The 16542-nt window shown below is 49.1% G+C and overlaps 1 protein-coding gene across 1 annotated transcript; it reads right to left on the bottom strand.

The window, feature by feature from the left end:
• Positions 1-3153: 3153 nt before the first annotated feature.
• On the bottom strand, positions 3154-14893 carry Mcfd2 (multiple coagulation factor deficiency 2, ER cargo receptor complex subunit). Its single transcript, XM_032908719.1, has 4 exons — positions 14794-14893; positions 6448-6604; positions 5407-5566; positions 3154-4504 (listed from the first exon to the last, which is right to left on the bottom strand). The coding sequence occupies exons 2-4, from the start codon at positions 6591-6593 to the stop codon at positions 4373-4375; spliced, it is 438 nt and encodes a 145-aa protein (XP_032764610.1). The 5' UTR covers positions 6594-6604; positions 14794-14893; the 3' UTR covers positions 3154-4372.
• Between the last annotated feature and the right edge of the window lie 1649 nt (positions 14894-16542).

Raw genomic sequence — 16542 nt, 5'->3', positions numbered from 1 at the left:
ACCATTGTGGCAAAAGGAACATGGCAGATGTGGTGGTTTGAATAGGTTCGGCCCCCAGAGATTCATGTTTGAATGTTCAGCCCATAGGGAGTGGCACTGTTAGGAGGTGTGGCCTTGTTGGAGTAGGTGTGGCAGAATCTGCCATTGGGGTGTTCTGTGGGTGGAGCCTGGTGATTGGAGAGCTTCAGTGGAGCCTGGCTTTTTACAGGCTCCATGGGTAACATTTCCCACCCATTGTCTTCCATGTAACTCAAGGTTAGAAGGTAGAAACAGGTAACCAGCTCGTCTGGCCAGCCTGTGAGGTCCAGGTCCAGTGGAGAGACTCTAGGAAGGTTTCAGAGTGTCTCCCAGTCCACTGAGGAGTGAGAAAACAGAACTCCCAGCCTATTATCTTGTTGCTGTGACAAAAAAAAAAAAAAAAAAAAAAAAACCACGAATGTATTTTCACAGACTGAAGAGACAACCAGGGAGCCTGTGTGGGTCTGAGCTAGGTCCTCTGCATGGTTATGTCTGTCACTTGGTGTTCTTGTGGGACTTTAGCAGTGGAGTGGGGCCTGTCTCTGAGTCTTGCCTGCTTTTAGGACCCCTTCCCTCCTTCTAGTGTCTCACCTAGCCTCGATAGGAGGGTCTGTGCCTAATCTTACTGTAACTTGTTATGCATGTTGAGATGGTGTCCCTGGGAGGCCTGCTCTTTTCTGAAGAGAAACGGAAGAAGAGTGGATCTGAGGGGGGAGTGTAGGACTGGGAAGAAAGGAAGGAGGGGAACCTGTGGTGGGAATGTAGTATGTGAGAGAAAAATAAAATTACAAATACATACTCTCAAGCTGGGTGGTGGTAGCACATGCCTTTAATCCCAGCACTCTGGGGTAGAGGCAGGCAGATCTCTGTGAGTTCAAGGCCAGCCTGATTGTTAAAGCAACTTCTAGGGTAGCCATAGAAGCGTGTGTGTGTGTGTGTGTGTGTGTGTGTGTGTGTGTGTGTGTGTGTGTGCATGTGTGCTGTATTGTATATAGTATGTGTCTATGTGTGCGTGTGTGTGCTGTATTGTATATAGTATTTGTATGTGTGTGTTGTATTGTATATAGTATGTGTATGTGTGTGTATTGTATATAGTGTGTGTGCTGTGTTATATATAGTATGTGTATGTGTATATGCTGTATTGTATATAGTATGTGTGTGTGAGTGTGTATTGTATATAGTATGTGCATGTGTGTATGCTCTATTGTATACAGTATGTGTATGTGTATTGTATATAGTATGTGTATGTGTGTATGAGTGTGTGTGTATTGTATATGTGTGCTGTATTGTATATGTGTGTGTGTTGTATTATATATAGTATGTGTGTGTTGTATATAGTATGTGTATGTGTATGTGTATGTTTGTGTGCTGTGTTGTATACGTGTATGTGTGTGTGTTGTATACAGTATGTGTATATGTGTATATATCTTTTTTGATATATATGAGTGCTTACGTGCATTTAAGTGCAGGGCATACATATAGTGACTGAGAAAATTGATCCCTGGAACTGGACCTGTCCCTCCAGCCCGTTCCCATTTGTTTTTAAAGCAGGTCTCTATCAATTTCTTAAACCTGCCCCAAAGCGGGCAGGATGGGATCTACTGAAAAGCTGGTATTGACACAGCTGTCACCCAGTCTCTGGCACACCTTCTCCTAGGCCTGAGTCAGGGTCAGTGGCACTGCTGGTGGCCTGCTGCTGTTTACTTACCAAGGAACTGTGGGGTAACAGTGGGTGGGCAGTCAGAACAGATGAGCCCAACTGTTCTTTGGTCTGACCCTTCTGTGCTGTGCAGTACTTCATACTGAATCAGACATGACTGGCAAGTTGGGCGGGCTGTAAGGAGTGGGGTGGGGGTGGGGCGGCAATGGCTCCCAGCGGTTCCAATGAGGAACTTGCAGGCCCTGTAGCCCTCTGGGTAGCAGAGGTCTATTTGGCACACACTCTACAGTGACAGTGTGTACAGACACAGAACTCACAATCATGTGAGCCGCAGAGGTTAGCCCTGGGTATTCCATGGGAGCACCACTTGTCTTGGAGACATGATCTCTCCCTGGGACTCAGAGCTTGCCAACGATGCTGAGGCTGACCAGCCAGAACTCCAGCAACCCACGTGCCTATCTCCCCGGTGCCAGGATGACAACTGTGCACCATCACGATGATTTTGTGGGTGCTTAAGACCAAGCTTGGCCCATCAAGCTTGCAAGGCACTTTACCAATGTACCTCTTCCCAGCCCTGGCTCTCTCTTATTTTCTTAACTCCTTTGTGACTTCTTAATCCCCTTCTTAGTTAATTTTTAGACGAGAAATTAAAGCTTACAACTTCACAGATAAGGGGTCACTGGCCTGAAACCTGAACTCGGCTCCTCTAGGGTCCAGGCTGCCTCTCCCGAGGAATGTTATGTCCCCATTCTACAGACAAGGCAGTGCACTTGTCCCTGTAGCTTCCCAGGCAGAGGGTACAGCCTGGCCTAGGGGATGTCAGGGTGTGTACAGAGTGAGTGACACCCCGTGTGCCTAATGTGCCAGACCCTCTTCCATCAGGAAAGGCAAGCAGGGGCAGGCCATGGAGGCCATGAAGGACAGGCGGCCATGAAGGGAGTACCTCTCCTGCTTAGTGAGAAGGCCCTTCTCCATCCTTGCTGACTCCCAGGCTGCCAGACAGTGAGGTGCCTTCCTCCAGGTCTGAGTCCACGTCAGATCCTTCCAAGGAGCTCTGGGTGCAGAGCCAGACCATGGTTGGGGGCCTTTGAGCTGGGGGAGGAATCTTATCAACAGGCAGAGGGAAGCGTGTCCTTTTCCAAACGCCACAGAGACTGCTCTGACACTCAGACCGGGGGCACTCCAATAACGTGATCCATAACTGAGTAAGTCAGTGTGTTTGCCCACCCCAGAGTACTGTCACAACCAGAATCTGGCTGGAGGAGTAAGAGTCAAAAGTTCATTCAGAAGGATTAAAAAAAAAAATGCTAAAGGGGAAAGAGACTCTGAACAGAGAATCCTCCCTGCAAAACAGAGCAGGGTCCGGTGAACTATGTCACAGCTTCTGGGAGAAAGGTGGATATAAATTCTGGTACTGACCCAGACTCCATGTGGTGTAGGCAACGGTTTTGTTGGGGGACAAAGTCAAGGGCTCCTTACTTTTTCATCCATTTTATTGTCAGATAGTCAGAGTTCATTATATAAATCTTTCAAAATAATGAGATCTTACAAGAATAGTTTACAAGTCAGCTCCGATTGCACAAATACTTGACACAGAAAACTGTTTTACAAATACGTAAGTTTTCTTACAAGAATACTTTAATAAAGAAAATAAGTCTCTATACATCGTAAAGCAAATTTGATTCAGTTTTTTTCTGATCCCACCATCATTCTGGATTCGTTTACAGTAAGTCTATGACGTTTCACAACGCAAAGTACGACCTATGGCTGCTTCTCTTTCAGCTACTACTGCGCTTCCTTTTCTGCTCTTCCCTGAAATTAAAAGAATTATCATATTCAGGCTCAAAGAGGTAATTTTAAAAACATTCCTTCAAAACTTGGATGAGGTTAGCCACCACCCTTAGTGACTGATCTTTTCTGGTCTGACTTAGGCTAGAGCAGCTGACAGTTTAAACCTGCGATACCAAGTTAATAGTTCATAAGCCATGAAGGGAGCCCTGGGAGCAAGGATAAAACACAAGGTCAGGGAGCTCAAACGGTGGGCGGTGAGCGGAGAGCACACCCAATTCAAGGTTTCTCTCGGGCTGGTGACAGAGCACAGGGTGTGGCAGTAGTTGTGTAAGATACTGAAGATCTGAAAAGGCTAAGTATTCAGGCCAGTGGTGCTCGCTTCCATAATGCCAGTGGGTAAGGAGTCTTCACTCTGCGTCTGGTGGACTCCGTGGGTGACATTCTTCTCCTGCTGTGGCTTTAGGACGTGATGCTGTATGCCTGGGGAACAGCATACTGACCACATCTGCCCAGAGCAGAACCCAACTGGGAAGACATGCGGCTTTCGGCTCTCCCTCCACCGTCACTGAAGTGTCCACTTGGCAAAGCAGACTGTCTTTACTTTTCAGGTAGCATGAAATAACATCAAGAAGTTAGAGTGGCTTCTAGACTCAGGTTCCTGGGAGCTTGGGATACCCCACCACCCTTCGGAAGGTTTGAGCTCTTGTCCAACAGGTTTAAACGCACGTAAGGACACTGCCCCACTTCTCTCCGTATTCCTTGTGGCTTCCTCCTCCCCCAGTCTAACAGACTGCCACAGGCTTTACCAGCGCTGCAGCAGCAGACAGAAATAAGCTGCTTCTCATTACCAGAATGTCCATCACATTAGCAAGGGTCACGTGTGCACAGGAAAGGGCCAGCCGCCTACTGCAGCGACTTGGCGAACTCCGCATAATCGATGTAGCCGTCGTTGTTCTTGTCATCGTCTCTCAGGACGCCGTCTATGATGCTGATGAGCTCGTCCTCGCTCATGGGTGGGGCCTGCTCACTCCCCTCCTGCCAAGAGGTACACGAGACAGTGAGGGGCAGAATTACAGAGGACATTAGCAACTGCCTAAAGGGCTACTTTAGGAGCCTTCAAGGTAGTGCGAGCTGCTTCTAGGAATCCAGATTCAATTCATCTAAGTCCAAAAGAGAAACCACATACGCCAGTTACAGGAAGAAGCAATGAGAACAGGCCCTTGCCTTTCTCCTTTAAAGAATTACTGTTTATACTATTTTTTAGACACTGAAAGAACTGTTTGTCAGAGTCTGAGACCTCTACGCTCATCCTAACAGAGCTCACTGCCTGACTACGCCACAGGCTCTGCACGATTTGCCTAAGAAAATGGGAACAGTGACATACTGAACACCTCGGGGTCAAAACAAGAGGAGGCAAACGCAGCTGAAGAGAAATCACTGCCCACTCTAGAGGCTGCTGGAGGAGGTGACAAAGCTCTGGCCAGTCCCGTGGCAACCAGCTCTTCCTTGGCCTCTCACCTCTTGCATCCCCTCCTCACCTCCACCAGGCAGAGGAGTAAGTGTCTGCCCCTGCTGACTCAGGCCAACATGGAGCCCAAGGCATCTCTACCCGACCATGCCTTTGGACAGCAGGAAGCACCTCATAGTATGACACAACCCCCCACTACTGCCAAAGCTCTGTCCCTTGGTCCTGGAGCCACCCGTCTTCTCAGATGAAATGACCTCTTGCCTGTGCTCTACACTGTGACCCTCAAACTCCAGCCTTGGGCCAACCAGGCTCAGCCTCCCTCTCTGGGGAAGGGTGGGGTGGGACATGGGGTCCGGCGAATGCTGACGGGAAAGATGCTCAGCAGCTCTGCTGAGGCAGGAGCACAGCGCAGGCCACCAACGTGGGCACCAACCCACCCAGATACTGCCACCTGAAGCCCCTGACCTACCTCCTTGTGCACGTGAGTGATGGCCGTCGAGAGCTCTAAGCCATCAAGCAAACTGTTGCCATCATAATCATGCATTTTGAAATAATGGAGCTGTAGTTCCTGTGGGGACATCTCAGCCTCTGGCTGGTTGATGACACCTTCCAGATGTTCCATAATGTGCCTGAAAGCCAATAGTTAGACTATGTCAAAACTTACAAGGGCTTTGAAACAGTCCAGTCAAGAACACAGCTCACAGCCAGGGCCACCAGAGGGGCAGCCACAGCACAGCCAGCCGCCCGGTGGGTGGGACTGAGACGCCTTTTCTTTACTGCTCTGAATATGTTTGAACTACCACTTTAAATAAAGACTAAGGGGCTGGAGAGATGGCTCAGCGGTTAAGCGCACCGACTGCTCTTCCAGAGGTCCTGAGTTCAATTCCCAGCAACCACATGGTGGCTCACAACCATCTGTAAAGAGATCTGATGCCCTCTTCTGGTGTATCTGAAGACAGCTACAGTGTATTTATATATAATAAATGAATAAATCTTTAAAAAAAAAAAAATAAAGACTAAGACAGGCATAGTAGCCCACGCCTTTAATCCCACTACTGGGGAGACAGAGGCAGATGGACCTCTGAGAGTTCAAGGGTTCTATATAGCAAGTTCCAGACTGGCCAGGGTACCTACTGAGACCCTGTCTCAGACAAAAAGAGTATAACAAAGCCAATGGGAAGCTTAATGGCCAGGAAAGACTCAGTGTTCGAATGTGGCACTAAAAAGAGTCTTGCCAAAATCAGGACACCATAATCATAGTCTGGATTCCGTGACTACGTGTGTTGGGTGGGCAAGGGGTGAAGGAGGAAGTCTGAATTCTAACAAACAGCTCACTGCGTTTAGATGACGACGACAGGTACCTTACGACCAGGAGTCCCGAGGGATAATGCTGAACATTGAAACTGTTCAGGAGCCCAATGAATCGACAGGAAGGAGAGTGGGTGAGGCGTCCTGTGAGCTATAGCTGAAGATGATGGGGACGAGGACCCTGGCCCAACTGAATACGTACTCTTGGTCGTGCACTGTGCTCTTGTCCAGGCCCACGCTGCCATGGTGGACACCAGCCCCATGCTCCTGGGCCCTGGCACCAGGAACACAAAAGACCCAGAGCAGAACACACAGGAAGGGACCTCTGAGCAGCTGCAGGGACACCATGCTTCCAGTACCTAGGTGGTGGGAAACACAAAAGGTGAAGACACAGCACCAGAGCTATGTTCCTTCCGAGGGCTGACGATACTTCTGGGAATCCAGGAGGCCTGAGGCTGCAGATCAGAGAGCACTGTGAACTAGGCCTGAGCTCAGCTGTGGGCCTGGAGCTGGAGATCGGTGGACCTGTTCATGCACCAGGTGCTGGGCTCCACTCCCAGTACCAGAGAAGTCAGCCTGGGGGGCTGGTGCATACCTTTAATCCCAGCAGTTGGGAGGTGGAGGCAAAGGCAGGCAACATCTTCTAGCTCGAGGCCTGGTCTACAGAGTTACTACCAGGACAGCCAAGACTACACAGAGAAACCCTGTCTCCAAAAAAGGAAAGGGGGGGGGGTGTCAGTTCTGCACAGCTTGACTGTTTAACATCACGGGACTGGACAGCACAGGTCCACACTGTTCATGTCAGAGGGCGGAGCAGTCATCCAAGAGCATACAAGGACCCAAAGACTAGTTCTGTATAAGCCAGCAGACCACAGAGAGAAACACTTCCTACTGGAGTGCATCAAAAGCAGAATGAGGGGTTTCTGAACAGCAAAAATCAACCCTTTGGAGTTCTGAAGAATCTCCTTGGGTGAAGGCTGACAGACCCAGTGACGCTTCAGCCAGGCCTGGACAACAACGGCAGCTGAGGGGAGCAAGTGCAGGCAGGGAGGCAGGTGCTGAGCCAGCAGGAACACGATGAGCCAAGAGGCCGACACTTCCTGGGGAGCAACTGACAAGGCATGACTAGAGATGAGGTCACAGGCTGGCATGGCTTCAGGTGGACTCAGCTTTGATGGGAAGCGATGAAGTGAGGCGGGCTAGAGAAGGAGCATGGAAGCTGAGGGAACCCACGCTGGACACATTGGACACATTGACCTCAAAGCCGTGAGGTGGAGAGGAGGCCACCATCCTCACCTTGTCCACCTGCCAGGGTCCTGAGAGGGTCTCAAACTTAACCATACTGAGAACACTGGAAAGAAAGCTACAGAGACACTCATGCTACATCTCAGTGCACTTGCAATTAAGACAAAACAACTCAGCTGCCGCGAGCTCCTGAAGAGCAACTCACACCACATCAGAGGTACTGTAGTTAACTGCTGGCTGCCCCTTCTGGGCTGATTAGAGACACAACGCAAACTGGAAAGTGGAAGACAGCTGAGGACCACAAATATGGCCTGCTGTCCTCATCTCAAAAGGCAGAGACAATCCTGCCATGACTAACAGTAGCAAGACCCCAAACTTTCACCAGTGAAGATAAAGCTTAATTTCCAGATCCCTCCATAGCTCGCCCTAAACTCAGACAGCTCTGAAGCTGCTGTCTTCTCCGGGTGCCAAGGACTGGAAAGCAGAGATCTGTGGCCCTTTTAGGATGGGTATCCTGAATGTTCTCAGAGAATGTACTCAGAGAGAGTATGCCATCCTGTGACATTTGCAAAGATTTCCCCAACCTATTTTGCCCATCCCCCATCATCTGTCCCTATGAAAAGATCAGCAACCACTGGGAGGGTGTTACTGCTGTAAACCAACACCATGACCAAGGCAAGTCTCATAAGGACAGCATTTAATTGGAGCTGGCTTACAGGTTCAGAGGTTCAGTCCAGTGTCATTAAGGCAGGAACATGGCAGCATCCAGGCAGGAATGGTGCAGGCAGACCTGAGTTCTACATCTTCATCTGAAGGCCGCTAGTGGAGGACTCACTTCTGGGCAGCTAGGATCAGTCTTTAAGCCCACACCCACAGTGACACACCTACTCCAACAAGGCTACACCTCCTAATAGTGCCTCTCCCTAGCCCAAGGATATATAAATCATCACATTCCACTGCCTGGCCCCCATAGACTTGTTCAAACGTATAGGGGCCATACTTAACATAGCACAATGCAAAATACATTTAGTCCAACTTCCAGAGTCCCCATAGTCTACAGCAGTTTCAACGATGTTTCGAAACTAAGTCAAAGTTCAAAGTCTCTTCTGAGATTCATCCAATCACTTAACTGTAATCCCCAAAGCAAGATAGGAAACCAGCTGGGCAAACTCTGAACTCTGCATCTCCATGTCTGACACTGAAGTGGGCTTCAGATCTCCAACTCCTTTTTCATCTTTGTTGACGGTAACAAACTTCTTTCTCCTGGGCTGTTTTCACTCCCTGTTAGCAGCCTTCCTCAGGAGATATCCTATGGCTCTGGCACCTCGAACATCTTGGGGTCTTCAAGGCAACTTCAATGTCACAGCTTGTTTCAATGTCTGGATCCACACATGATCTTCTGGGCTCCTCCAAATGGCTGGCATTACTTCTCCAGCTCTGCCCTTTAAGCTCAGGTTGATCCATTCCACTGCTGCTGCTGTTCTTGGTGATCGTCCCATGGTCCTGGCATCTCCAATACACTGGGGTCTTCTGTAGCAACTATGCTTCCCCGATAGTCTCTCATAGGCGCTCTTCATGGTGCCAGGCCTCAGCTCCTTTACATGACACCTTCAGTCTTGAGCCCTCAAATGCAACTGAGGCTGCACCTTCACCAATGGCCTTCCATGGCCTCTCACAGTGCCCAGCCTCAGCTGCTCTTCATGACCCCTTCAAAACCAGTCACCTGGGTGACTCTTACAGTTGCAGTGTGAGGTACAACCTTGGCTACCTCTGGAACACAGCTTGTGTCTCAGAAAACACTTCCCGAAGATTTCACCTCAGTGCTGCTGGTCTCCTCCTCTTAATCACCTCTAATTCCTTAGCTCCAGTTAACTAGCACCAACTGTCCCAGTAGTCTCCTTCTCCTAGAAAGCCAGAGCCACATGTCCAAGTTGTCCAGTTCTGCTGCTCGCAAGCTGGAACATGGCCCCTTGTTCTATTACATTACCACCAGCTTCCTCTTCTCTAACTCCCTCACTGCCTAAGCCTGGCTGCATTGGATGTTGCCCTGAGGATTGACCTTGAACTCAAGAGATCTGCATGGCTGTCTCCTGGGATTAAAGATGTGTAACGCCATTCCTGGACTTAAGCTTTTCTTCACCTAGAACTTGCTCTTTCCCAGGCTGGCCTTGTTTGGCTTTTATCTCCTGTGATTAAAGGTGTGTACTGCCATGCCTGCATCTAAACTTACCTTGGTAGGATCTTGTCCCAAAGTCCCACTCCCTTAATTTGTTATCTCCTTGAACACAGGATCCAGCTCCATTTCACTTCCTGGTGCCCCTTTAATACTTGAACTATTTATTTTGTATTTTTCCTTTTTCAGCTTGCTATGCTTACTCAAAATGCTCTTCATGAGACTTAACCAGAGAACAAAGTCTCTGAGACTTCCTTTGTCAATGCAATTAATCTGAGTCTCTTCACCTTAGCCTCAGGCAGACAAGGGCAAAATTCTCCACTGAAACCTCTTATGCCAGGTCAGCACAGATCAAATTACTCTCAGCAACAAGTCTTCCAAATTCCTACTAGGATGACCTATTAAGCCCGATTTAAAGCATTCCACTGCTTTCCAAATCCAAAGTTCCCAAATCCACATTCTTCCAAACAAAAGCATGGGCAGGCCTACCCATCAATACCCCTGTCCCTGGTGCCAACTTATGGCTCAGTTAGGGTTTTACTGCTGTGAACTGACACCATGACCAAGGCAAGTCTTATAAAAGACAACATTTAGCTGGGGCTGGCTTACAGGTTCAGAGGTTCGGTCCATCATCATTAAGGTAGGAGCATGGCAACATCTAGGCAGGCATGGTGCAGGCAGAGCTGAGAGTTCTGTATCTTCATCTGAAGGCTGCTAGTGGAAGACTCCAGGCAGCTAGGATGAGGGTATTAAAGCCCACACCCACAGTGACACACCTGCTCGAACAGGGACACAGCTTCTAATAGTGTCACTCCCTGGCCCGAGCATATACAAACCATCACAGAGGGATAATTTTCAGGGCGCTAAAAAGCAGTATCTAGCCTGACTACTGTGCAATGTCATTATTCAATTTTATCATTCTGCACCAGGCTTCTAATAAAGATTAAATGAAAAAAGCAGGCAGTACGTCTACCCATAATTCACTGATGCAAAATAGTATTGAATTTGAAAGATTAAGAGTGATTGTGATTCTTTCACTTATCCTTATCCACTATTTCTAAATGTCTAGTCTAACTGAATGTGGTGGAACAACCCTTTAAACCCAGCACTTGGGGCAGGTCAATCTCTGTGAATTTGGGGCCAGCCTGGTCTGCATGTGTGGAAGCCATGTTGACTTCAGGTGCCTTCCTCAGTTGTTCTCTACTTTATACATTGAGGCAGGGTCTCTCACTGAACCACAAGCTAGCTGACTCAGCTAATCCAGCTGGTGACCTTGCCTCTAACCCTCATCTCTGTCTCTCTCTCCTCCTCAAGCACTGAGACTATTGGCAGCCGCCACGCATGTCCGGCATTTATGTGGGTGCTGGGAATCTGAACTCCAGTCTTTAAGCTACATGCAGTTTACCCACTGGGCTGGTGGGTAATAAAAACAAAACAACCAAGCCAAAACCCACCAAACACCTACTATAAATGATTTCCCATATATGCATATAACCCCTCCCATAATTCTACTATAAACAATTTTTCCATATATGCATATAATCTCTCCCATAATTCTTCTCTAACACTAAATGGCAATTTCTAGCTCATTCTTATCTCCAGAAAAGTCAAGAGAGTCAGAAACCACACTTCCGACTTAGAAGTAAGCATCTAGTCCTTGCCAGGGCTACAAGTTCTCACGTTATTCCTCCTAGTGTCTACGATGCTGAATTCACTTAACCCAGGCCAGAGCAGAACTTGTTCTGAGCCCACATCTTAGAGTTTGGGGTAGGAAGGAGCAGAAAGGGATCCATCTTCCCCAGCCCTTCAGACTCAGTCACCTTCAGTGTCTTCTCAGGACAGCTCACTTTTTATCCCCCTGGCTTTTCGTTGTGTTACCGTTTTAAAACAGGCTGTCACTCTAACTCACAGTGGCTTAAACATCAACATTTACTTCCCAAGTGCTGGGATGCAGAGATGTCCCACCAGGCCCAACTCCTAGCAAGGCCCGAGTCTGCCTTACATGTTCTTCTAGGGTATCTGGTTCCTGGCTTCCAGACTAGAATAGGAAGACATTCTCAGTATAGGGCACCTGACTGGTATAGACTACCGGTTCGCAGCTTGTGTGCCTTGGTGGACTAGAGGGATAACCACAGATACGAAGCCAGATTTTTTTTTTTTTTTAAATATGTGCATGTTGAGGAAGGGGCAACGTGCCTGAGTGTGTGTGTGAAGGCCACATTGCTTTCAAGTGTTGTTTACTTGCTCTCTACTCATATATCAAGAGGCAAGGCCTGTAGCCAGCAGCAACATTCTGACGTCAGTATAATTGAGGGGAGAACCCTGGAGCTAGCTGTCTACTAGACAAAGAGTTGAGTGGTCACCGAATCCATGACGCCCTTTCCTCTAGCAACACGGTTGGCTCCAGCTGCGATGTGTACTATGGGATGTTTTCAATTGATTTAATACAGGACATTGACCAACTGGTTAATAAACACAGGGACTGTGTGGACACAGCATAAAAGCCCAGAACCACTGAGCTTGCCACAGCAAATTCCCAACCATGAAAGCACAAGGAATACCAGACCCGGGAGATGGGAAGGAAGATCCACAAAGCACCTCGAATGGCGAGAGGCAGTGACCGCCACTTGTCAGATTAAACTGTTCCTGGTCTAAAGGAAACAGAGTACTACATCCTGGCTGCCCAGAACACGTTGCATCAGGCCATGCAGTTCAAGGCCATGGGCACACAGCCTGGGAGATAAGCCCCAAGGGCTCCCTGGCTGGTTCACTGGCCTCAGGACATGGCATAAGCCAAGCTGGAGAAAAATCCAACTCAGGGAGACTGATTTTCCTTTTCTAAAAACAGGCTGACGGGGCTGGAGAGATGGCTCAGTGGTTAAGAGCACTGACTGCTCTCCCAGAGGTCCTGAGTTCAAGTCCCAGCAACCACATGGTGGCTCACAGCCATCTGTAATGGGACCTGATGCCCTCGTCTGTTGTATTTGAAGGAAGCCACAGTGTACTCACATACATTAAATAAATAAATCTTTAAAAACAGGCTGACTCCCATGATTCCTTTTGATGGGCCTGGAGTCTTGAAATTTGACTCTCTTATTTCTTCTATAAATAGTTTACTTATAGGTTAGCATAACTGCTTATATATTCTTGACTGAAAGACTGTTCCTCAGCCCCTGGAGAAGGTCATCTTCAACAGAATGAGAAACTCTGGGAGAGACGCACACAGCAACGAAAGAGGAAAAGGATATTGCTAAGCCCAACAGACCATCCCCACTAACCCTGGTTCCGTGGGGTATGATCTGCTGCAACCAGATCACCCTCGCATCCAGGGGGCTGGAGACAAAATCCATGCCATCACGTTCATCGCAAGGAGCAGCCTGAGTCTGACAGAGCAATGCTGGCCCCCTCAGAGCCTTGACTCCAACAAGGTTCCTCTCGCTGCTCCGGAGGTCTCTGTTGCCACTGTGTCTGGTCATTCCTTCTAGGTCCAGCTCAGACATAACCCAAAGACTCTTGCAGATAACACCCTTTGCTTCCTTGTCTGTTTCTTCCTTCCTATGTATCTTTTTCCTCTCATTTGTGTACCAATGCTGAGCTGGCCTGGGACAATGTGGTTAGAATAAGGTGAGATGTGGCACAGTACTTCATCTCCGAGGCCCTGGTCTTAGGCCGAGCTCTCTGTTTGGAGCATGGCCTGCTCCTGGGAAGGGCCTGGCCCACCCTCTCCTCCCATTGTGTCATTATTCCTATCAGGGAGTGAGCTTTCCTCCTAGCAGCTGTTGGCAGCCTTTTTCTAAGTCAGAGGCTCTTAGGAATTTTCACATTTGACAACACCCAGATATCTATCCTGTACCCAGAGCCAATGCCAATGAAAATTCACTAGTCCTGGTTGTCTCCATGCTCTTGAAGTAAAACCAACCATAAGTCTCCCAGTTAAAGAAACCTTTACCTGGGCTGAGGTTGAGAATTTGTCCTGAACAATCTGGTGTTTAATAGTTTGATCCATCTGTTCATTGGGGGATTCCAGGAAAAGCATGCTACCCTTTAACTAACAGCCTAGTAACATAGGAAGAGCAGAACTGTGAGGGCTGTGAGAACAGGTGGACTCCTCTCTCATAGATGACAGCTTAATACAAAACAGAGACCACTAAAGAGGCACTCAAGGGGTATCACATAAACCCCCATCCACAGAAAGCATGAGAAGAAATATTTCAACCAAAAACGATGTATTCCCCTCATAGACAGAACATATGGCGGTAAACGCCTAAACTCAGAAATGACTTGGGTCCAATGTAGCTGCAGAATATTCAGTTGAGGGACAGGTCTTGAGTAAAGTTCAAAGACAGTGAGTCACACAGGTATGGCAGGCCCTGTGGAAGGGTTAGAAGGGCAAAGAGAATCCACAGAAGAACCAGGGAATGGGGCAGGGTGGAGGAGCATAAGAGATTTGTTTCAAGAGGGTGTCTCTAGCTCCCTGTATTGGACACGTGGAAGAGTATCAGTAAATATCAACGGAGCAGAAAGAGGAGCTGATTGCGAAGGCAAGGTGTCTGGAAAAGTGAGAGTTCTGAATGGGTTCAATGTATTTGACGAGTGTAGGTGAGATTGATGCCTAGGCCTCTGGTTTGGGCACATGTGTGGATGGAGGTGCCATGCCCCCAGAAAAGGAAAACAAGAGAAACGAGCATCCCTGGTCTTCCTAACCTCCCAGGCTCAACCTAGCCAACCCCGCCGAGACAACAGGACCTGTGGGTCTGCCCCGAGGAAGATGGGGGAGCCAGGGGCAGATGGGGAGCCAGGGGCAGATGGAGTAACGCCTGTGGCCCTCGTGCTTCTAGGCCAGCCGGGGTACGTGACAAGTCCACACAGCTGGCCCTACAGCCAGACACTTAGACGACCGGGAATGGGGTGAGCGAAAACAGCAGCGCGGGACTCCGCCAGCCAGACACGTCTGGCCCCGAAACCCTCTCGGAAGACAGGCGGCCGCCGTGGGCCACAGGTCCCACTGTGCCCGGACGGTCGGCATCCTCCACCCCGCCGCCCTGGCCTCCCATCCCGAGTCCCAGGCCCGGGAGCCACCGACCGACCTCTGCTCCAAGGGTCAGGCCTCCCGCCCGCCGGTTCGCTCACCCTGATAATCCCTGACGCAGTCGCGAAGCACTTCTGGATGAACCTTGCCAGCTGCCGTCCCCCAGACGCTTTTTCTCCGTACGCCCGACCCGCCCCTCGGCCAGCCGCGCAGGCGCACAGCCTCTCACCGTCCCCGGGAGCCGTCGGCCCCGCCCCTGCGCGGCCCGATCCAGTGAGTCCACGTGTCCCCTGTGGCTGGCGCGCCGGATCTGCCTCCTGAGGGCGACACCCTGCTGCTTAGCCCTGGAGCGTCCAGGCGTGCGAGTTGCTAGGCAACCCGGAAGCCCCGGGAAGAGGCTCGACCGGAGTTTTGGGCTGCAGGATACGGAGGAGGGGACTCAGAGGCTGGCCAGCCTCGCCTTCTCTATTCTTTGACCGTGCTCTTCCCCCCCCCTCCACTGCACACCGAAGAAGAGTGTAAAACCCCTAACTCCTGTCCAATGAGGCAGCCGGTGCCCGCCAAGGACCCTGCGTTCCATGAATGACCTGCTTCCGTTTTCTCTTTGCTCCATTCCTGAGCCACAGCCTCAAGCTCCAAGACTTATGGGCGACCTAGCTAGTAAAGTTCCTGAAATCGGCTGGTTTTGTTTTCTTTACTTTTTAAATTTATTTTATGTACATTGGTGTCCGACCAGCATGTTTGTCTCTGAGAGTGTGGGATCCCCTGAACTGGAGTTACAGACAGTTGTGAGGTGCCATGTGGGTGGTGGGGACTGAACAGCCAGTGCTCTTAATCACCTAGCCGAAACCGGGTGTTCTTTTCTAGAGAAGACAATATATTTTCAAAAACGATCCTGCCCTTTACTCCTAACAAAACTGTCTTTCAGTGAATGTGTATAAATCCAGATGGATATAGGATTGTACATTTTAAAATACCTTCTCTCCTTTGTATCCATGAAGATACATAATCTTTTTTTTTTTAAGCTGCTCCTACATCAAAAGGGGAGAGAGATTATATCAAAGCCTTCCCTACTTCCTTGAGGCCTTGAAAATTGGCCAACAGCACTGCCTTTGTCCCTCTTCCATCCAAGATTAAGGTTTCAACATTATCCTATAGGGAGAGAAAAACCTCTTAGTCCCTAAGATATTAACACAACATTCCATCTCATTCTGAAGCTTAGATTAGTTTGGTCCAGTTCGTTCCGGGTACCCTGCACCTCCATCCAGACTGCATTCTACCTACGCTCCATTGTCTTGGGAGCTACGAATACAGGCAGTTTATGGCCCTTTAAGAAGCTCAGTGACTAGGAACTGGACTGAGGGTAGCCTGGAACTCCTGATCCTCTGTCCTTCACCTTCCACCTCCCAGACCTACCTTTCTGTTTGGTTTGGTTTGGTTTGGTTTTTTGAGACAGGAGCTCTGTGTAGCTCTGGCTGTTCTGGAACTTGCTCTGTAGACTAGGCTGACCTCAGACTCACATCCACGTGCTTCTGCCTCCCAAGTGATGGGATTAAAGGTCTGTGCCACCACAGCCTAGCTCAGACCTTTGTCTAATAAGCTCTTGCCACCAAGCCAGGTACTCCACCTTTTCTGCCTGCCCATTCTTACCTGCATAGATGTTTGTCCTCTGGGTCTTTCCCATAATGCAATTGAAAAGGCAATCTCCAGGCAAACCAGGGGTCTCTTCTGGCTTGTTTATGTGTTGCACTCAAACATCCTGTGGTGGTTAGAATAGGTTTGGCCTCCATTATCTCCCATGTTTCAATGCTTGACCTGTAGAGAGTGGCACAATTAAGAGGTACGGCCTT

This window comes from Rattus rattus, chromosome 7 (assembly GCF_011064425.1).
Source record: "Rattus rattus isolate New Zealand chromosome 7, Rrattus_CSIRO_v1, whole genome shotgun sequence".
Lineage (NCBI taxonomy): Eukaryota > Metazoa > Chordata > Mammalia > Rodentia > Muridae > Rattus > Rattus rattus.
The sequence above is the reverse complement of the archived record's forward strand: the minus strand, read 5'-3'. Positions and strand labels throughout refer to the sequence as shown.